The sequence below is a fragment of the Podarcis bocagei genome, assembly GCF_964188305.1.
Source record: "Podarcis bocagei genome assembly, chromosome: 12".
In the NCBI taxonomy this organism is placed as follows: domain Eukaryota; kingdom Metazoa; phylum Chordata; class Lepidosauria; order Squamata; family Lacertidae; genus Podarcis; species Podarcis bocagei.
In genome coordinates this window covers 46,487,440-46,510,285 of record NC_138137.1, presented here as the reverse complement: position 1 = coordinate 46,510,285, position 22,846 = coordinate 46,487,440, and the positions used below count along the sequence as shown (strand labels likewise).

At 44.8% G+C, this 22,846-nt stretch overlaps 1 protein-coding gene across 8 annotated transcripts in view; it reads right to left on the bottom strand.

Moving 5' to 3' along the window:
• Positions 1–4,526, bottom strand: part of ADARB2 (adenosine deaminase RNA specific B2 (inactive)) — a 390,457-nt gene extending 385,931 nt beyond the window's left edge. For 5 of the 8 annotated variants that reach the window (XM_081163583.1, XM_081163586.1, XM_081163584.1 and 2 more), the window contains exon 1: positions 3,854–4,526. In XM_081163583.1, the coding sequence (XP_081019709.1) occupies positions 3,854–3,953 (100 nt within the window). In that variant the 5' untranslated portion in view covers positions 3,954–4,526. Of the gene's footprint in view, positions 1–3,340; positions 3,469–3,554; positions 3,773–3,853 lie in introns of those variants that run through there. The other 3 variants (XM_081163589.1, XM_081163585.1, XM_081163588.1) reach the window with 3 other exon arrangements.
• Positions 4,527–22,846: the final 18,320 nt, after the last annotated feature.

The window sequence follows — 22,846 nt, the reverse complement described above, 5'->3', positions numbered from 1 at the left end:
TTTACCTATATCCAAGCTTCCCACCCCTTCTTCCAAACGATGGAGCAAATACATTGCATGCTTACAATCATGTGCCAATTGGCTGTCAGTAAGTGGTACCTTGTTTTTAAACATTATTCCGAGCAAGGTCTATTGAAATCCACAAGGTTTGCTTTCAGATTATGGTTTCAGATTTCAAGAGGCAAGCAGAAAAACTTTCACGTTGTGCATCTGTGGAAAGGGCATTTGGTAATGACTGAATTTTAAAATCTTCTGAATGATTCACTTTTATAAAGACAATAGAACAAGCACACAGCAAGAACATAATATAGCCCAAGTTAAGCACCTCTAATTTTAATTGATTAGAGCAGGAAAAGTTACATGTATCCTTCTGTATCCCACTGAAATCAGTGTGACTTAAAGGAACTTAACTTTGGCTGGATCGGGCCCCAAGAACAAAGCAATATTACTTTGACGTTTGCAAATCATGCGGCAGATTTACCTCAGAATCAGTCACAGAAGTTGAGAAGCTGCTCAGGCAGATCCTTTAGTTCTAAATATATACTGATTTTTAAAAACTATTTCATCCAATGTAGAATCAAGATCTCTCTCCTCCTGAGAAAATTCACAATAGCAAAGTGCTTCTAAGAAGAAGCAGATACCTGGAGGTTGTAAATTACAAAACTAACTTTACACCTTTGCAGTGTTAGGGAATCCTATAAAGTATATGGGGGGAAATGAGGAAACAGTATTATCAAATGAAGATCAGCCATTTTAGCTTCACACGGGTGGTTAAATAAACACCACACCTTTGCAGCATTAAATGTCAATCCATCACGCAGACATTTTCAGTAGAATTCTCAGTTTTCCAAATATAATCAATGAACATTTGTCAGCTGAACAGCGAGTGTATATGAGCCTTTTATTTTCTTTCGCTGTTCAAAGCAAAGCTGAAATGTATCAAGGTATCACCAAGCATCTAAATGATGAAGTGGATGTAAACATTTTTGCAGACATAGGTTGTTGCTTTTAGCACTCTAAAAGTATAAGAGTATGCAGTAAAGTATGCTTTGGAACATCATTAAATGTGCATATCATTAGAAATATTTCACCATTTTCCAAGAGAAAATGGTATGTATTTGACATAAATGCACTTTCCTCCACTATACCACGTTGATACATTTTTTTCTTGAAAAGCAGCAACAAATATTCCTTCACGTTGTTTACAGAGATCTGCTCTTATCTGCCATTTATACAATTATTGCTAAATAAACCACTTTAAACCCTACCTGGGACTGCTTAGCATCATATTGCCTCTAAGGCAGACTAAACACCAATTTACAAAACTATTATCAAACTATCAAATTCAACAGGTTGAATATAAACTGGGTTTTTAAAAATGCATTTTTTTAAAATAAACCCAGTTTTTTTTAATGTAATTTTCAGTGTTGGGATACATCCATATCCACCTTGTTTTATAAACTGTGGGTCTTCAAGTAGAGATCTATTTTTCAAATAAACCCTTTGCTGCCTTTTATCCGAAAAGGTAACACAAGCTATAAAACGGTCCCAGAACATAGGTCTCTTAAATGATTGAATAATGCCCTAACATAGTTATTAAGACTGAACTCCTAATTCCATACTCCTGTTAACTGTCCTCAAAGTAGCCAACATGTGTCAAACTTGTTCTTTTCACTAGTAATCCTTTGTTACTCAGTAACACTAAGAGAGATTAAGAGGAAAGTGTAAGAAATGAGGGGATCTTCATTACAGGTTTTTTCTTCTTCAAATGTATTGGCTTAAAAATAGAGCGGCCTTGTGAAATTTGCATAGGAAGCAATCTTAACACAGAGTTATTGGCTGAAATGAATTACTGATTCCGTTCAAGAGACAAATTTAGAATGTCACTAAGTTTAAAATTCCTAGAAAGCAGGCACTGCTTTAACTGACATGCACTTTGTACAATAGATACCTTACAGGTAGAATGTGAAATCTCAGGCAGAATGGCAAGTGCTGGCGTACAAGAATAACACTGGAGATTTAACAATTGAAAGAAACTCCAAAGTTTTATAGTTTTATAAATTTTTTTTGACAATGCTTCAAATACTATTTCTGGAACTCAGGACACTTCCAGAAGTTCCTTGTGCAACCAAAGTTACAAATAAGATTTTTACTTAAAACCCAAAGAGGAGATTAAGAGGGCATACACAAAACTTTTCATTCACTGACCTTCCTACAGACACATCTGACAGTTTAATTTGTCCATGGCTGCCTGCTGTGGAAAGTTTTAACTGATAGAAGATATAGCATAGAAACAGCCAAATTAATTAAGAATGGATGTCTTCATTCTGAGCATCTCCCAAAACTTATCTAACCACCATATACACGAGTCAACAATTGATACATGAGCCAACAATTAAAACACAAATTTGTGCCCTCTATATCTTAGGCCTCTGACAGACTGACTGCTTAATTCTCAGAGAGGGAAGAAACATTCCCATCCCAACTGCAAAAAGAGTCTTGAGGTGATTGAGTGAGCCGACATAAACTTATCTCAGACAACTCTAGACTAGGTGGATTTTGCTGCTCTGATAAGAGACTTTGGACTGAACATCTTTGCAGCAGAACACACTTCCCTGAGTGAGATTCTGCCTTACTTTGTGCCTGTCACTTGACTTTCCACTATGATTTCACAATATCTTTAATGGTAACTGTGGAGACAGCATTAGCAATCTGCCGGCACCGTCTCATCCTTCCTTTACGAGGAAACAGGACAGCTTTGGGAAAACCTTTAATCTCAGGCAGACTTTAGCTTTTTATGACATCCGGCAGCTTCTCTCCTTTCTTTTTTGGATTAGGATAATTATTCCTCTGCCATTTATAGAACGCTGGTCCCCTTAGAGAATCAGAGCAGCGTTAGCACACTCCCTAACTTTCAAAAAACACAACAAACCTTGGCAGGAAAAGCCCATTCACAGCAAGGGCGAGAGAACTGGTAGCTGCCAGGTGCAGCCTGTCCCCAGATTGGGGGCCTTTTTTTATTGCTCCCCCCGCCAACTGCACAAACCCTGCTTCTTCGCTTAAAAAATACAACCCCGTGAGGTGAAACGTGATCAAATGAGATGCCATTATCCTCACACCTTTTTAAAAAGCAAACAAACGACCAACTTGCAGCAAGGCTACATACTTACCCTGTCACAATCAACTGGGACGGAGATTATAGTTCTCATTTTATTTTATTTTTTAAAAAGGAGGCAAATGAAAACCTGCAATCTGGAAACCTTTCAGAGTCTCAGACTAGTCCAGTCCCCCCCCCCCCCCACTTTCACCCATTTTACGAATCATGTGATAATTTTTTTACCTCTGACAGGGTCAAAGGAATCACCTGCTAGAGATGTTTTGACTTGCGCTGCGGAATCTGGCTGTGTTGATGCCAGCACATGGGAAGGAGGGAGAAAAAAAGCTCTTTCTCTTCCCATCACTCTTGGCTTTAGCCCTCCGCAAATAATCCCCCACGTAAAATATATACTGTAATCCCCCCCTTTACAAGCACACTCCGCCTGCCAGACATTTACCTGCCTGTTTGGGTGGTGGTGCGGGGAGGATTTCGGAGGTAAACGCAGGTGGAGTGAAACTGAGACAGTCCGTCCCCGAAACCAGCCGCCCGGAAGATGCTCGGGGGATGCCACATCGGAACAAGAGTACCAAAAAGCCATCCCTTCGTCCCTGTCCCCGCAGTAAATCGGCACGAGCAGGACGTCCCCCGCCCCGCCAACCTCTCCAAAATCAAACCAGGAACCAAACAGAGGCAGAAGGCGAAGGCAAAAGGGAAATTTGGGGAAGGGGTGGGGAGTGATAAAGAGGCAGCGCTTACCTTTCCTCTTCGACCGCCTCCTCCGCCTCCTCTTGGACTTGCATTTCAGTTGGCTCCCCGGCCCTCCCGGTGCCCGGCCGGTGCCCAGGACGGAGGTCATCGCCGGTAGTTGAGGCAACAAGGAGAAGCAGCGGCAGCGCGTTGGCTCCGCGCTCGCCTGGCTCGCGGACCGCGCAGCGAGAGCGAGAAAAGTCGGCTGCCTGCCTGCGACGCCCCCTCCCTGCTCCCGATCGCCCGTGGTGGTGGTGCTTCTGCAGCCGCCGCCGCTTGCGAGGTCTACGAAGCCGGGTGGGACTTTTATGAACCAGCAAACCCAGAGCAGCTGCGCGCGGATCGTGCGCCTCTTTTTAATTTTTTTTGCTTTTGGCCAGCTGCGCTCAAGTGCCTGCGCTGCGACGCTTCCCAAGCCAGGGACGGAGAGCGCGCCGGGCGCAGGTAGAGTTTCCAAATAAATGAATTAAAGGCGACGACCGGGAGGCTCACCTGTGATTCCCTCCCTCTTCTTCCTCCTCGGCAGCTTTCCCTCACTCGCAGGGCGCCTTTGCTTTATCAGGGGCAGGAAATGCACGGCGCCCACTTTTTTTTTCCTCCCCCCCTCTCTCTCTTCTTTCTTTCTGTTTCTTTCTCTCGTTCTTTTTTTTTCTCTCCCTTTTTTTTTTTTTGCACCTCTCTCCTAGTTGTTTGGCCCCAGCAGCCACTTTGAAGGCGATCATGCAGGGAGCGCGTCTATTTGCTGCTGCAAAGTCTAATTAGATCCAATCACAACTGTCTCCTGGCTCTGACATCAGCAGCACCACCAGCAGAAGCGCGCCCCCCCCTTCATCCCTACCACCAGCCACCCCCGGTCTCCATCCATCCATCCCTTGTCAGCTTGCACACTCAGCTCCCATTGGGGCTGATGGATGTGTCCGGGACCTGATAGGGAAAGAAGGCAGAACGGGCCCGGAGGGGAGTTGTTGTAAAGGGAATAAAAAGAAAACACAAAAGCCCCACCGGCAACCTGCCGGCCGCTGTACTACTAGAGAGCCGGCGGGAGAGTTTATTATACAGTCCGATCGAATGCATCCTCCCCCGTAACGCACCGCTGCCCCATTTGGGAAAGAAGTGCGTCCCGCGGAGTTGATGCTTTTTGTGCGCGTGCGCCTTACTCCCGAGTAATCGCGCAAAGAGATTTTCAGTCTGATGGTGCCGTTCTTCGCACGTCTTAAGTCCCGCTGCGTTCTACGAAACTTACCCGGGTGCAAGAATGTAGCTATGAAAAGGACAGTACACAAAAAATGGCCAAAAATCCCCTTTCTTTCAGTGCTTAGTTTACTGCAAACTCTCTCTCTCTTTTTTTACTCCCCTCTTGCAATTTATTTATTTTTACGCATAAGTTCCACTATGTTCCAAGGAATTCAGTAAAGTGCCTAAGCTAGTGGCTTTACAAATCGCAGTACCAGAAAGTGCAATCTTTCGCTCAGTCACCAAACAAACCCCAAACCTTATGCAGTTTCGTTCCTAGGCTTGTTTACTGAGAAGTAGATCCCACTATGGTCACTGGGATTCACTCTCAGGTAAAAGTATAAAATACTTAATAAATGATACTGTACCAAAATAAAAAAACACACACAATCCTTCACACAGCATTTCTGAATATACACACATAATTTTCCTGGGGAAGGGTAAATCTGGATTAGATGCCTGGGGTGCATGCAGGGAGAATATGGCAGCATAGGAATAATAGAATCTTAGATTTATGGACTTGGAAGGGATCCAAGGGGTCATCTAGTCCAGCCCCGTTCAATGCCAGGAATTGCAGCTAAATAATCCCCAATAAGGGGGCATCCATTCTGTTTCAGAACATCCAAGGAAGGCAGAGCTGGATTAAACCCTGTGGAGGCCCCTAGGCAGTCGAAAGTCTTGGGGGCCCCCTTGCAAATTATCTCCTAAAACTAAGAAAGCTCGATTGTAATTTTCTTTCAAGATGAAATCAAAATTGTTCCGATCCGTTGTTGTGGGGCCCCTAAAAAGTGTGGGGCCCATAGGCCGGTGCTGATCTCTGCCCCTTTGATAATCTGGCACTGATTGAAGGAGAGTCCCCCACCTTCCTAGGGAGTCTGTTCCACAGTTAAACAGCTCTAAGGAAAATGCCTTACACTGAGTTCCGATTTTGGGCCCATCTAACTCACTATCGAGGGACGCGGGTGGCGCTGTGGGTTAAACCACAGAGCCTAGGACTTGCCGATCAGAAGGTCGGCGGTTTGAATCCCCGTGACGGGGTGAGCTCCCGTTGCTCAGTACCTGCTCCTGCCAAACTAGCAGTTCAAAAGCACATCAAAGTGCAAGTAGATAAATAAATAAATAAATTATCCAGCGGGAAGGTAAACGGCGTTTCCGTGCGCTGTTCTGGTTCGCCAGAAGCAGCTTAGTCATGCTGGCCACATGACCCGGAAGCTGTACGCCGGCTCCCTCGGCCAATAAAGCGAGATGATCGCTGCAACCCCAGAGTCGGCTATGACTGGACCTAATGGTCTGGGGTCCCTTTACCTTTACCTAACTCACTATCATCTACACAGACTGAGAGTGGTTCTCCAGCCTTTTATGCAGCTCTTCCTGGAGATGCCACCAGAATACTTTCTGCATGCAAAGCTGGTGCTCTTCCACTGTGAAGGGCAGTAAATGATAAGCAGAGTTGTTGGTCACTGGCAGAGTTACAACAGAAGACCCTCTAAGTGTCCCTATTGTCCTTGATTTAGAGAAGCCGCCCCAGTTTCTGGTTTGATCCCGGAATGTCCCCCTTTTCCTTAGGATGTCCCTATTTTTATCGGAGAAATGTTGGAGGGTATGAAGTTATCGGACCCCCAAGCTGTGTGAAGGCAATCCTGTATAGGGAAGTTTTTTAATGTTAAATATTTGTGTGTGTGTGTGTGTGTGTGTGTGTGTGTGTGTGTGTGTGTATGAAGCTGCCCAGAGTGGCTGGGGCAACCCAGTAAGATGCGTAGGGTATTATTATTTAATAATAATAATAATAATAATAATAATAATAATAATAATAATTTATTATTTATACCCAGCCACTCTGGGCGGCTCCCAATTGAGTGTTAAAAACAATACAGCATTAAATATGAAAAACTTCCCTAAACAGGCTGCCTTCAAATGTCTTTTAAAAATAGGATAGCTGGTTATTTCCTTGACATCTGATGCGAGGGCGTTCCACAGGGCAGGCACCACTACCGAGAAGGCCCTCTGTCTGGTTCCCTGTAAACTCACTTCTCTCAGCGAGGGAACCGCTATAAGGCCCTCAGCAGTGTCCGGGCTGAACGATGGGGGGTGGAGATGCTCCTTCAGGTATACAGGACCAAGGCCGTTATGGAATGGGACATTCCTATTTTCATCAGAGAAATGTTGGAGGTTATCCAACAGTCTAGTGCAAACCTCTAGGCCAGAGGTGGGAAATGTTGTTGAACTCCAACTACCACCAGCCACAGTGGCCAGGTATGGTGACAGGAGTTGGAGTCCAGCAGCATTTGCAAGATGACAGCTTTCCCATCCCTACTTCCATCTGCTTTATGTGTTGTTGTTTTTAGCATGGGAAACAGGATGGGCTGCTGGTTGGGGCTGATAGGAGTTGTAGCCCAATGTGCCATGCAAAAGGCTGTGCTTGCAGTGCAACGGCTAAATGAGGATTCCTGTGTTAACCGAGTTCATGTAATTGCCTCAAGAAGTTTGGAGGCTGTGGTCTTCGGCATGGTTGGGGATGGTGTAGATTCCCACCCTTCATCATCATCATCATCATCATCATTTAATTGCCCCTCCATCCATCGTCTTCCCAGTCTCCCTCCCTTCTCCCAGCTCTTCCCCCTTGTGGTGCTGCTGGAAAAAAACAGCTGCCAGTTTCACTTCTGAGGTGAAACGGTGTCAAGTCAGGATTCATTAAAAAAAAAAGGAATGGAGATGTGTCCATTTCACCACTGCCATGCCTGTTCCTTTCCACATGGTGTTGTGCAGATGTTGCGAAGAAGAAGAAGAAGAAGAAGAAGAAGAAGAAGAAGAAGAAGAAGAAGAAGAAGAAGAAGAAGAAGAAGAAACAACTGAAACTTGCTGGCCCAACTAGCACCCATCCCACAAGGAATACCCACCTGGAAGCACCCTAGATCTATTTGCTCCATCCAGAATTAAGTCCCACTGTCTTCACTACAGCTTATGCACAGGCATGTTGGAACAGGGCTGCAGCCCTAGATTCCTTTAATTCTCTATCTTGCCACAGCTAGGGAGGAAATCTGCTATTCTGTACAGAACAGGGTGACCAGGGTTGTTGTTGTTGTTATTAGAGGACAAGGCTTATTTGCCTTCAGTGTCCAATGAGATTCCAGTTGGTGCCAGATGTCATGCTGGCGTGAGGAAAGCAGACCTATTGTGAAGAAATAATAATAATAATAATAATAATAATAATAATAATAATAATAATAATAATAATAATAAACAACATTTATATACCACTAGGCTGTAATAAAACCTCAAAGTGGTTTAGGAAAATAATAAAATACAGTTAGCAGGGGAAACAATTAAAAGCAAATATTTAAAACATTAGAAAATAGTGAAAAGCAACAATAAGCTTAAACTAGATGAAAAAACATGACAACTTCTACATGTCTGGGTAGGCTTGCCTGGACAAAAATGTTTTGAGCAGGTGCTGAAAGGAGTAGTGTGGAGATGCCTGCTTGTCATCAATAGGTAGGGAGTTCCAAAGTATGGATGCTGCCACACTAAAAGGATTGCTTTCTTACAAATTCAGAACGGTATGGCTTATTAAACCATAGTTTATGGCTTGGTGCTATATACAAACATGGCTGATGAGCTGATAAGGGAAATCTTTTTTGGTTTTGCTTAGTTCAGAGCAACGGATGAGTGAAAAAAAAGGGAGATGAAGAGGTTCTAAACTGCTGTGTTTAGGAAACCGTGTGATTAGTTGATGGGTACGGAGAGGCTTAAGCAAGCCAAGAAAGAAGGACAGAGAGCAGGAAAACAGCTGTCGACTGAGAAACTCAGAAACCATGAAATATAAACGTTGGCAAAACAAAAGTTAGGCAACAGATTTAAAGGCACAGAGGGCAACAAAACTGGTTTCCCCTTTAACCAGTCTGCCACGCCACTGCTCTTTCCCAGGGGACACCTTTGGGATTCTAGGGCTGAAGCAAACGAAGTAGAAATATCCTCACGCAAACAGTCACAGCTCAAATTCGCTTGCCTATGAAATTTCCACACCATCACATTACCCTGTTGGGATCCTGCAGGATTTAAGAATGTTGGAGAAAAGGACACTCAGCAGTCAAAGATCAGGGAGGACAGGGATCAAGCTAGACCTGTTGGCATTCCTTCCTCCACAAAACTCTTTGAGGTACTGAATTCTGGTTTAGTGCCAGATCCCACAACTGCAAGGCTGGTCAGAAGATACTGGACCACAGAGAGCAGCAAATGAGCAACTTGTTCCAACATATTGGAAGCAGACTGGGTCATTTAAGCCAGTGTCTTCAGACCACCTCTTCCAGGCTCCCTTTCAGAGCCTTAAAGGGGCATCCCTATGGCTTGAAGATGGCCACTTCTTCTCCATTCCATAGCCTCCTTGCACTGCTGGACTGGTCATGTGCAGTGCAACCTTTGGGGGAGGCAAGATCCATGTCAGTGGTGAATGTGGCCGCCCTACTATCTTGTGCAGTATGCCCCACACCCTATAGTTGATCAACTGAGCAATGGGGTTATCAACCAGGGCACACTGGTGAGATTTATACATTCCTGTCCATGCAGCAAACCTTTCTGATTTTCTCTCTTGTTGCTGCTGCCACCAAGGTCAGTGGTGTCTTGAGGGGGCAGGAAAAATTGCTTGAGCCAGGGGTTAGCCACCCCCTGCCCTGCCCTATATTGTATTGTTCTTGTATCATTGATTAGCTGGACTGGAGGGATGATGGCACAGCATTTTTCAAAACCATTCCAACCTGGTGGAGGAAAAGCTGTTAGAACCTGTTTTGCAACCGTTCTATGAGGTGAGGGAAGCTGTCAGTTTGGCTGAGATAAAAACATCACATAGGATCTGGAGATAGGAGTGGTTTTGAGGAGCAGTTTGATTACTGAGAAGTGATCCCAGCAGGTAAAGAAGGCAAGGGCCACAACTGAGGAAGGGGGTCAATGGAGACAGCTTTCAGAAATGCAGGAACTTGAGGAAAAAGTAGGTGAGAAGGCTATTTTGGGAGAAAGAGATGAGAAGAATGGAGACTGAGGCAATTTCACATCTTGATTTGAGTTAAAGAGTCAGTAATTAGGTTGTTGTTGCTGTTGTTGTTATAGGAGAAAATGAGGGTGTGCAGTCTAATGGGCACAACTATCTGGTAAATAAATAGATCCTTGCAAAACAGCCGTACAATATGTACTGTTTTAATCATCAGTTCCCATGAAGCCAAATTCAGAAGACTGCATTTTAAGTTTCACAATTCTAAACAGAGAGAAGGTGGAAATGCTCAACACATACTTAGCCTCTGTCTTCTCCCAAAGGGAAAACAGGGCCCAACCTTGTGATAACAGAATAAATAATGCAAGGAGGGAGCTGCAACCCAATATAGGGAAAGAGGTGGTAATAAGGTGGCAATGAATTCAACTATCCAGGGCCTGATAAGCTGCACCATGGATGGTCATCTGTTATGTGTGAACCAGTTGAGATTCCTGCAATGTGAGGTGGCTGGTCTAGATGAGCCTTGGAGTCCTTTCCAACTCTTACAATTCTAAGTCATGAAGCACCTGTCAAAGTATTTCTTTATCCATCTCCTTAAAGAGCGATATTGGAAGCAAAATCTGCGAACTCGGAGGCAAGGAAAATTATGCTAAATTATTCACATTCTGATTAATCTTTCCTCTGCCTGCACTCAGTCTTGTGAGAACAGCCGGGCCATGTTCATTGCCCCCCCCTTTAGCCTAAAATAAATAAATAAATAAAGTCAAAACTCTCTGGTCTCAATCTAGGTCATCTCCCCTGATGTGAAATGGTTTACTCTCAGTAACTTTCCGGTTATTACAAACTTGTTATTTCAAGTCCTCGATGCCCGTGAAGCTTCGCTGAGTTCTTCCACCCCTCGCGCAAGCTTTCATTTGAAAGTAAAATTGTACTCACGTAGTCTGGGGAATCATAGAATCATAGAATTATAGAATCATAGAGTTGGAAGAGACCACAAGGGCCATCGAGTCCAACCCCCTGCCAAGCAGGAAACACCATCAGAGCACTCCTGACATATGGTTGTCAAGCCTCTGCTTAAAGACCTCCAAAGAAGGAGACTCCACCACACTCCTTGGCAGCAAATTCCACTGTCAAACAGCTCTTACTGTCAGGAAGTTCTTCCTAATGTTTAGGTGGAATCTTCTTTCTTGTAGTTTGGATCCATTGCTCCGTGTCCGCTTCTCTGGAGCAACAGAAAACAACCTTTCTCCCTCCTCTATGTGACATCCTTTTATATATTTGAACATGGCTATCATATCACCCCTTAACCTCCTCTTCTCCAGGCTAAACATGCCCAGCTCCTTTAGCTGGGGACTTTGTTACTCTTCTGCATCTGCACAGACAACACAGGTCCTATCCATGTTGGCTCAGGAGGAAGTCCAATTGATTTCACAGGAAAGGAAATGAGCCTCGTTGGTTTTTTTAAATTTTATTTTACAAAAAAAGTCAAATGTAGCTCATGTCCTACTTCAGAGGCCTGTCCTGTGTTTGAAGAGCCTCCCAGTCCCAAGTCTAATTTCAACACAAGAAAGCTTTAAATGACAGAGTGGGACCTCGAAGGTGCTCATCAATGGTTAGTTAGCAGCATCTGGTCAGCAGACTGAGCAGACACATAAACACCTGGTGTCTTTCAGTTATGGTGAAAGGCATTGCATTTCTACCGAAAAATCATAGCAATTATTTCTAAAGTTGTGCCTAAACAAATAAATAACTACATGCACATATTACACAAATTGATGTCCTCTTCTATTTTGGTGACATAAATCTTCTTTTGGGTGGTTTGTGTGGAGAATGTATAGCTGGCCAGCCAGGAAACTTGTGTGTGTGGACCCATGGTTCCTTTGTGGCCATTTCCACACCATACCTTTAAAGTGCCACTTTAAATAGTAATGGCTTCCCCCTATGAATTCTGGGAGCTGTGGTTGGAAAGGGAGCTGAGAGTTCTCAGGATACCTCTATTGTCATCCCAGAGCTACAGTTTTCAGAATGGTTTAAGAATCAACCCTTCTTCACAGCGAACACTGAGAGTTGAAGCTTTGAGAGGGGAATTTAGGGGTCTCTTCAGTTCTGCACTGTGTGCATTAACATGCTGTGTGGTTTCTCTCTCTCCACAAATGGTGTTATATTAAAAGAGTTGTTCTTACTCATTCTCCTTGTGGCCACCTCTTCATGATGTTTTTCAGGAAAGCAAAGTTTGATCCCCATTTTTCGAAATGCTCCGATGTTACCTGGATCTCTTTCATGTGGAGTGTATAGTAGTAATAATAATAATAATAATAATAATAATAATAATAATAATAATAATAATAATAATAATAATAATAATTTATTATTTATACCCTGCCCATCTGGCTGGGCTTCCCCAGCCACTCTGGGCGGCTTCCAACAAAATATTAAAATATCGTAATGCATTAAACATTAAAAGCTTCCCTAAACAGGGCACGTGTTGCTGGTGAGGCAAAAACCAGCTGTAAAAAGAAACATGGAAGTCCTTATTTTGGTAAGACCGAGGTTAATTTGGGGCAATGTTTCAGTAAAAGAGTTAACTGAAGCCAAATTGCATAGCCTTGTCTAGTGGCTGGTGGGGATGTAATGTTCAACATGCAATTTCCCTCTTCTGGAGTTAGAAAACAATTTCCCTTTGATCATGGATCTGCCCTGAATGATTAGATTTGGTAGTCTCCAAGGCAACATGAAAAGCAAAGGTACCTGTGTTTTGTACATAAGGGGTGGCAGGAGGGAGGAAAGCACACATTCCAAAATCCACAGGTGGGTTGATACAAGACAAAACATCTCAAATGCGAGCTGCTGTGGCATAGTGGTTGGAGCGTTGGACTAGGACCTGGGAGACCAGGGTTCAAGTCTCCACTGAGCCATGAAGCTTACTGAGTGACCTCGGGACAGTCGCTGCCTCTCAGCCTAACCTATTTCACAGGGTTGTTGTGAGGACTAATGGCCTCTTACCTGGTCTGGAGGTGGGCGGCATTTGCTACCCAGTGGCCCCTCACGCACCCGGGGGCAAAAGGACTTCACCATGGCAACTGGCTGTTGGAATGCCTCCATGGCCGGCTGCCATCCTGGAGTTTGAAATTGCCCTATCAGAGGGGTGGAGCTTGGCTGGCAGGCCAGAGTGGAGAAGTCTTCACTCAGGTCCGCCACCTGGGAACGAAGGCCAGCTGCGTCCAAGCATGGCACCTCAGGCATGTCCCTGCTTAAGCGTCAGCCCTCCATTTGGAGGCTGATAACGATTATGGACGCAATGCCTGAGCCAAAGCCTACTTGCATCTGTAATCAATAAATGTTGCGGCCAATTTTAAATTGTTTACCTGGGTTTCCCCCCCTCTGGGAGTGGGGCACTGCAAGTGAGTCTACAAAGGAGGAGGGGGAGAACCATGAATGGGATAGAAATACAATAGACTTTTGAGCTCTCTAGAACTTTTCATCAGGCTGGAAGAAAAACAGTGTAGGGTGGGTGGGATGAAGGAAAATGCCAAAGTGCAAAAATTAGGCTGGTTATTATTGATTGATTGAGTTTATATACCGCCCTATACACGGAGGTCTCAGGGCAGTTCACAGAAATGATCACAACATATATAATCAGAATAAAAACAGCAACCCAATAACACACACGCACACACCAGAAAAGAGCCACATTTTAAAAGGGTTTAGGATGACTCTGTGCCTTCAGTTTTGCCTGGCAGTTCACCCTGTTGCCTCACTGGGTGAGAGGTGGGGTAGTGGGAGGGAAAAGCAGCTGAGGTCTCTAGACTTTACGAGATAAAGGATGCCGAAGAGCACTGAAGCAGGGCCGAAATGCAGTCCTGAGCTCATACAGGTGAGACACCAGAGCTTCCCGCTACAAAATTCCTGCATTAATCCACTCTTGCCCTACTTTCTCCCAAAGAGCTGCTGACGGTGTGACTATTTGCAGAGAGAGCGCCTATAGCTCAAGAGGCCAAGCATGCAGGGGTTTCAGGAAAGAAAGAAGGGAGTGGATCCATACCCACTGGTTAACATTTGTCATCTGGAAGAAGGGGAGAAATTACTCAGCGCCAAGCCAGCCAAGCAAGCCTTTCTCTCTTTGAAGTTGATCTGATTCTGTACATCAAGTGCATTGTTAGGTTCCCCCCACTCTCTTTTTGCAGCAGTTGCAATTTGCAGGGTTTGAGGCTTTGATAAAGACCTTGTGAACTCTCATTAACCTGCAAGCAAAATTCAAAGAACGGAAGGGGGGGGGGAGGAACGTTCTGGAATAGTAGCTGCCGGGGCTGCAACAACAGGCCAGGTTTAAACTCCGCAGTCACCAGCCCCTTTCCCTGAATGAAAGCTTTTTCACTTTCCTTGGCATTTTTGTATGAAATAAAAAAAAGGGGACAGTACAAGAGAAGTTAAGTAAGCTCAAAGTACGGAGCATGCAGACAGAGCGATGCACTTCTCGCTGGGAGGCCCTTATAATTTCAGACTAACAGAATGAACTTCGCTGGCGGACACAATATTAGAGGAAGGCAGAAGCAGAGGAAAATGAAAAGCTGCAGTGAAATGGCAACTTTGTCATTGCTTCCCAAGTGATAGGAAGCTGTAGGTAAGAAGGGGAAACTTTTCTTTTTTCTTTTTGCTTCGTCTGTTCCTCTCAGGGCAGCCTTCTGGGGAGCGCAGGCCAAAGTGGGTGGAGGAATGAGTATAAATGTTACCTTTGAGCAGTTGGCTCGCTTTTCTGCACACACTCACATGCCCTTCTGTGTCCTACATCCCAGCAGAACCACTCAATGAGGGTGGGAAGTAGGACCAATGATGGGGTGCATCCTGGGAAGCATCCTGATCAGTGTTGAATTTAAGTATAAGCTAAACAAGCTATAGCTTAGGCTCCCACTCTCTTGAGGCCCCCCAAAAAATTAAAGGAAAAAACCCCTGGATGTACATTTCCATAATATAAGATAAAAACAAATAAAATAAAACCTACATACAGCAAGTGTTTTGTGTTGTGTAGGCTCCTATGATGTAAGTAATGGGCCCCGTCTGCTAGCCTGCTCCCTAAAATATCACTGGTTTGCTCATTTGTATGTACAGGGTGCCTACATTCTGCATGTGCAAATGGCTTTAGATACCTATTAGATCCATAAATTACCATACAATATATATTCAACACAAAAAAAAAAAAACAGTGACAATTTGTTGTTGACAAAGGACAACTGGACATATAAAGGGCCCCATTACCTTCAGTAGCTTATGGCCTCATCAAAGCTAAATCCGGCCCTGATCCCAAGTCACATAGAAGAGGGGCTTGGAGGGCAACATTTGGCCCCCCAGGGCTAAGGTGTCCCACCCCTGCTTTAGTGGGGCACCACCCAATCAGGTGGGGTGTAACTAGGAGCCTCCCAACACCAGCGATCCTTAAAGACACATCTAGTCATATTTAGCTACAAGCTGAACAAAGCATTCGATAAAGGCTTTTCTCTTCAGCTGAGCACATGCAAGCAAGAGAAATAACTCTCGGGTCAGTGGGTGCAGCTCATCAGTTGCACTCCCTGGGGACTGAGTATATCACAGGAATGCAAGAGAGTTTTGCCTGCTCAGTCCAGCCGGTGTCTACAGGAAGCGGGTCAGCAAAATGCCGTGGCCCACAATATCAGAGGCAGCTGACAGGTCAATAGGATTACACAGGGACACTTATTATCCAAGCATGGCTGCAGCTGTGGTTCCAGTCACACAAGTCTAATCTGTCTTGGGAGTTTTACCTGGTTGAACTGGCGGGAAGATGGGGAGTCAGAAAACCTTTGTGTTCTGGAGAACTCCAAGGCTGCATTCACATGGCAGACAGGCTTGCTAAAAGGAGAATTCTGTCTTACTACCTCCATGATGTTCCTGACAACATTTCTGCTGTCACCAGAAATGCAGCTAGGTTTTGTGCAATAGCCAAGAAAGCAAAAGATTATACAGCTCCACAAACAGCTCACAGTCAAATTCTTCTGTTTTTTAAAAACAAAACTTTTAATAGAGTATATATTTCCTTGGATATGTATTTTAAATCTATTTGATTAGTATATTTGATTGTTAAATTCCACTTGGACTGTTTTAATGTTTATGTAAAAATTATGCTGAAATTCTGGTTTTGCTATGCTGGCTGCTTAGCCGTAATAATAATAAACAATCATACCTTCTGTTATCCCCCTTTCTCTTCACAACGACCCTGCCAGGGTGCAAGAGAGTTTGTAATTTGGGAAATGCTTTGCTTTCGAAGTTTTCAGCTAGTCCTGCTTACAGCTTAGGAACGTGCCACACTCACTCTTGGCGCACCCTTAAAAATAAAGCCTCAGTCATGTGCTTGAAGCAGATAATGTATGAAAAAGACTCTTAAATAAAAAGACAAACTGGACAGACTCAAGTCAGGGTCAAGTCAGGAGAAAATGATTCCCCAAACTCTGCCAACCAAAGATGTTATAGTTCAACATGGTTTTAATCATTCCCTCCCCCCCCAACCCCCCCACACCAGTACTAAATCAACTTCATTAGCATCATTCCTCAGGATTACAGGCTAAAGCACTTTCAGGAAAACGAAATTCTACATCAGTGCCTGGCTCAGTTTCCATCCATTTTTCATCCCAGAGATGTATTGGTATCTTATATAAAGATGCCTTATTTAGAATCTAAAATTTATTTTATGCCTTCCTGTTGACAACCTGAGGCACTGGGTGGGGGAAAAATAGCTGAACAAAGGGTCCTCTGTAGATATTTCATGTTTGCTGACTCACTAGATCATCTCCCATGACACTGAATTATTGGTTTCAGCCAACACCGAAATACCAAGAGAAAGCTTCTCTTCTCTTTTATCTTCTTCAATTGTTCTTGGGTTTAAATGACTCACAACTTTTGAGAAAACAAACAGAAATCTCAAGAAAACAAAACTGTACATGCACTCAGGGGGGTACAAGCAAAGGAAGCTGCCTTATCGAGAACCGGAGCAGTATTGCCTACTGCTAGGGCAGTATTGTCTACTCTGGCTGGCAGCAGCTCTCCAGGGTTTCAGCCAGGGGTCTCTCTCTCAGCCCTACCTAGAGATGCCATGGACTGAACCCGAAACCTGTTGCATGCAAAGCAGTTGCCCTGAGATATATCCTCACACCCTAAGACCTTTTACTGAAGAAATTTGCGAAAATTAGATTTCACCCCCTAAAATGACACATCCTACAGTTTCCCCCAGCTGTGTCTGGAGTTGCCAGGGATCAAACCTATGTTCTGCCACTGAACTAGAATACTTTGTGATCTTTGAAGCAGGCATGGCAACTCGCAAATGACCTTGAGGACTTCCGGTTGGTCGCCCATTATGACAGACAGGAGCTCTTTCGCGGAAAGGGCGCCGGTGCTTTGAAGGCAGGGGAGAACAGCTAGAGCGCTGCGGTACCCCGAAAAACCCTCAGATCAAGCGTTCTGAGGACCTGGTGTTCCTGCGGGTGTCTTGAACGACCCCCTGCTCCACAGTAAGCTCTAAAAAGTGCTCCGAGTGCGAGTGGGGTTGGAGACAGACGTTGAGGCCTAGTTGCATTTCACATCAGCCATGAGGAGGTACACTGGGCCCGTTGCCCTGGCGACCCAGCTGCCTCCACCCTGCTCAAGCCTGTCCTTTGCTGTAGAGGTCTGATGGTCCCAATGAGTTCGATGAGATTTCCCCTTCATAACCACCAAGTTCAGCAGTGTGACTGGTTTCCAAGTTAACACGGTTAGGACCAGGCTGCGAAGGCCTTCCCTTGGGAGCACCAGTTACCCATAGCAACTCTGGTTGGAAACCTGGAGTCTTGGGCCCAGAGCAAAAAGAATAGCATTTTTTTTAAAAAAGGCAGATAGAATTAATGGCTTGGTATGTTAATCAATGTGATAAATGGAACGGAGCTGCGGGAAACGTGTCAAGAACTTACCTGTGATGTTTAAATAAAGACAGGCTCGAAGAGGCATGCATTTCATTTAACGAGGCATTTCAGCACTTTGCACCTGGGTGACACTCATTTCTCTCCTTCTTTTGACTTACCAACAACTTGGCTCCCCCTCCCCTTTTGCTTTAAGTGATTCGTGCACATGAAAGACGTGTGATGGGTGTTTCAGCGGATTTGACGAGAAATGACATGGGATTTGGGAACGGCTCTCTACTGCCCTTGAGGACTGGGCTACCCTTAAGGATCCGAGTGACTAGGGCTGCAGCTTGGAGATTCTCTGTGAACTGCCAACTCAGGAAAATAAGGTGGCAGCAGATTCCCACTGGTTTTCCCCATAGTCTGTTTAATTTGCCCTCCATCTCTGCCTTTCGTGTGACACACCAGGGCTGAGATCCAGCCTAGGAGAGCATCTGCATGTTATGAGCTTTGGGGCTACTTTTGATGCAAAGTTGTTGGCTATTTTCACTTGACCTTTATGCTCACTTAAATTTTGATAAGCTAAATGAACTGCTAAATTGTTGATATTCACCCATTAGTGTTATTTTGCAGTGATACTTTCTGTTACATATTGTTATTGCACTACTGTATTTAGACTGTTTTTTTTCTTTTTTAATGTGAGCTGCTTTGAGCACGGGTGTATTTGCAGAAAATGTGGTATATAAATAATTGACTATGACTATTTATGTTTAAATATCATATCCTTTTCTTCTGATGCCCACATAACGCTAAGGGCAACTGACAACAATTAAACCCAACAATATAATACAACATGATTTTTTTTAAAGCCAATATAATAAAAATAGGCAGCTCACTTGATAATAAAAACTTATTTGATAAAATGCCTGGCTAAACAGTTTTCACTTCCATTGACACACCATAACAGACTGAGCCAACTGGGTTTCCTGGGGCACAGAGTGCCACAGTTTAGGTGCAGCCACAGAGAAGGCCCTTTCTCTGGTTCCCATCAGCTGAGCCTCCCATATAGATGAGACGCAGAGAACTGCCTCTCTGTCTGATGATGAAGTCCAGACAAGCTAATATGAAAGAAGGCTGTTTCTAAGGTATTGCCACAGCTCTGTCAGGCAAGGAATGTCCAGAGTGAGGAATTAACTCTTTATTGTCACAAGAATACCTTACAGCCTCAGCCCAGTATACCTGAAGGAGTGTCTCCACGCCCATCATTCTGCCCAGATGCTGAGGTCCAGTGCCGAGGGCCTTCTTGGTAGTGGCGCCCGCCCTGTGGAACGCCCTCCCATCAGATGTCAAAGAGATAAACTACTATCTGACATTTAGAAAACATCTGAAGGCAGCCCTGTTCAGGGAAGTTTTTAACGTGTGACATTTTGATGTATTTTTAATCTTTGTTGGAAGCCACCCAGAGTGGCTGGGGAAACCCAGCCAGATGGGCGGGGTACAAATAATAAATTATTATTATTATTATTATTATTATTATTATTATTATTATTATTATTATTTAGGGAAAGGCATGCTCATCAGTCCTACACCTCTCAGCTACTCCTAGGTGTGCACCTTATGAGGCAGTTGCCACAACAGAGAGGCCCTGCCTTCAATCTCAGCTTATATATCTCCCCAACCTGAGTAGCACACAAGCAGGTGAAGACTCTGCCTGTGTGTAACCCGATTCTGCTCCTCCTCCTCCAATCCTCACCTGGTCCTGGGAGACAGTGGAGCTGGAGAGGTGGGGACAGGAGGAGGGAATCCTTGACCCTCCACCAGCCTTACCTATCTCTCCATCTTCCTGCGCCTGTTCTTCCCTCTCCGATCCTGCAGCTTCTCCTGCCTCTGACTCTCACCTCCTGGCTGCTACAGGCTCCCCCAGTTCACTGATCCCTTCTTGCAAGTCAGTCTCTGACCCCCTTTCACCCACTCATCAGCATCCAACCACCACTCCTCAGTGTCCAGCCAATCCCTGAGAGGTAGCCTGGAAGGAAACCACATAGAACTTTAGAGATGGTCACCAGCATTTTGAGCTGGGCCCAGAAACAAATTGGCAACCAATTCTGCTCTTTCAGGACAGGTGAAATATGCATGATACATGTCCAACCACTGATGTCCACCCCCGCTGCATTCTTTTTACTAATTATTTCCTGGTACACTTTAAAGGTAGTCCCATGTAGAAGGCATTGCAGTAACCCAGTCCAGGTATAACTAAGGGCTGGTCTGACTTCACCAGGAACAGATGCTCTTGGTGCACCAACCCAAGCTGGGCAAAGGCTTTGAAGGCATTACAGCTGAGGTCCTTGCCATCTTCATCAGACGCCCTTCTTTGTTTAGTAGCTTCATCACAGGGAGCACCAAAGCAAGAACTCCTGCTTTGATCCTGAACTGAACTGGTAATTCTCAGTAACAAACAGTTATTACCTCTACAGCTGAAGCTCAGATGGAGCAAAAAACAACAACAAACCCCTCTTTTGAACTAGCGGTTTCCGATATTGCTGATGGCAGGAAGGAAAGCCAAAGACCACCCGTCTGATAACCTCCTTGACCTTCGCTTGCCTTAAGCAACTTCACAAATAATTTAGCAAACAGCAGGGAAGAGAGTGGCACCTTGACATTTTGGGCAAAGCAAGAACCAGCTCGGAGTTTGATGAACTGTGGCATATTTGCTGATGGTGGTGCTTAGAGTCACATTGGTTTCCAGGAGACAGTTTGCTGTGCCTCTGAGGTCCCCAGGAGAAAGCTGATGACTCCTCTGAAGGGATATCCGTTGTGTTTGGCCGCCGTCCCCTCCCCCCCCCTTCCAGAGGACGGTCACAAGTGATCCATGTAAATTGCTGTTTGAGTGCAATCAATAGATGTGACAGGCAGCCCGACGCTGGCATCCAGGGACATAACGAAGGTGCGACTGTGTAAGCGGCTAACAGATAACAATGCTATCGCAAATTATAGGGCAGTGGTGTATTGAATAAGTGCAGTGCAAAATGAGCGGTGCCGCGCAGGTCATGCTTCCCCTAGTACCGAAGTGTCTTTCGCTCGTGTCCTTTGTAATTGCAAGTGGCAGCAGGGCCCGGCTGAATACGATGGTGGGGGGCAGGTGGTCAGCCCTCATTTATTCTGCATTACAATGCAATTCACGCTGTTAACCGCTCATCCGGCATGTGAGTGACCACCTCCCAAGTGGGCAAGACACCGAATCTCATTTAAATCAAGAATCCCCACCCCCACCCGTTGGAGGACGGAAATCGGGCAAATTATTCCATTGTGTGCAATTTCTGCACCAAGAAAGCAGATCCTCCCCCCCTTCACAAATGGCTCCTTTTTGGCACTTGCTCAGCTACCTCCTGTAAGGGGTCAGATAACCAGGAATTTTAATAAGATTAGTAGCTCTGCTGGTGCATATGTTCATTAAATTCATGATTTCTGCTTTAAAGAAAAGACCCCAAAGGTTCTATGGAATGTTATTGGGTACCTATTTGCGGCATCTCACAGTGTTGCTTAGGACTGTCCATTGACGGTCGACTTTTGAGTTGATTAAAAGCCTCCTTTTTTAATGGACTAGTCATTTAATTAAATTGATTCAATGCAAATGTCCATATAATCAGAGCTTCAGTAGGGATGTCTTTCTGGAGAGAGTGAATGGCGCATAAGGGTTCCTTAGAATCTGATAAATAGGAGTTAAAGGTAAAGGGACCCCTGACCATTAGGTCCAGTCGTGACCGACTCTGGGGTTACAGCGTTCATCTTGCGTTATTGGCCGAGGGAGCCGGGGTACAGCTTCTGGGTCATGTGGCCAGAATGACTAAGCCATTTCTGGCGAACCAGAGCAGTGCACGGAAACCCCATTTACCTTTCCGCTGGAGTGGTACCTATTAATCTACTTGCGCTTTGACGTGCTTTTGAACTGCTAGGTTGGCAGGAGCAGGGACCGAGCAACGGGAGCTCACCCCATCGCGGGGATTCGAACTGCCAACCTTCTGATCAGCAAGTCCTAGGCTCTGTGGTTTAATCCACAGCGCCACCCACATCCCTTAAAACAGGACGTACTACTGTGTTTGCGGCATGAAATCCTATATGTGGGGGGTGAATAGGAGGGCCCTAGAAATAGCTTGGAAAGAAGGGGGAGGGTCGTAGCTCAGTGCTAGAGCAGCTGCCTTGCATGCAGAAGGTCCCAGGTTCCATTCTTGGCATCTCCAGGTAAGGCTGTGAGAGACTCCTGTCTGAAGCCCTGGAGAACCACTACCAGATAGTGTAGACCAGGGTTTCCAAAACATGGGCCTCCAGCTGTTTTTGGACTACAGTTCCCATCATCCCTGATCCCGCTGGTCCTGCTTGCTATGGATGATGGGATTTGTAGTCCAAAAACAGCTGGAGACCCACATTTTGGGAACCCTGGTGTAGACAATATCAGTTTGACTCAGCATAAAGCAGAGTACTATGTGTCTAAGCAAATGCACAGGAATTAAAATATATAACGAAACCAAATTAGGTCTAGATTTGAGGGTGATTTTCTATGGTCAGAAAAGCAAGGTATATTGTTTATATGCTGCCTAGACTTTGGCTGCGTTGCAGCCAACAGATTGTTGTTGTTTTCTTATTTGCCCCTTTAAAATTCATTAAGTGAAAAGTACCTGAACATATTGATTCCTAATATTATTTCAGAATACAGCCCTGTGAGAATCCTTTCTTTATTTGGGGCCTGACATTTGAGTTGAGCGTCAGCAGTTCTGTTCTGAAAATCTCAGCTCCCCAAGCTTTTCTGGCCTGATTCCCATTTATAGGTTTACGGATTAAGTTTAACATTTGACCCTGATCAAAACAGAGGAGGAAAACTTAAGGCACTCTGTGTACTTAGCTGATATTTCA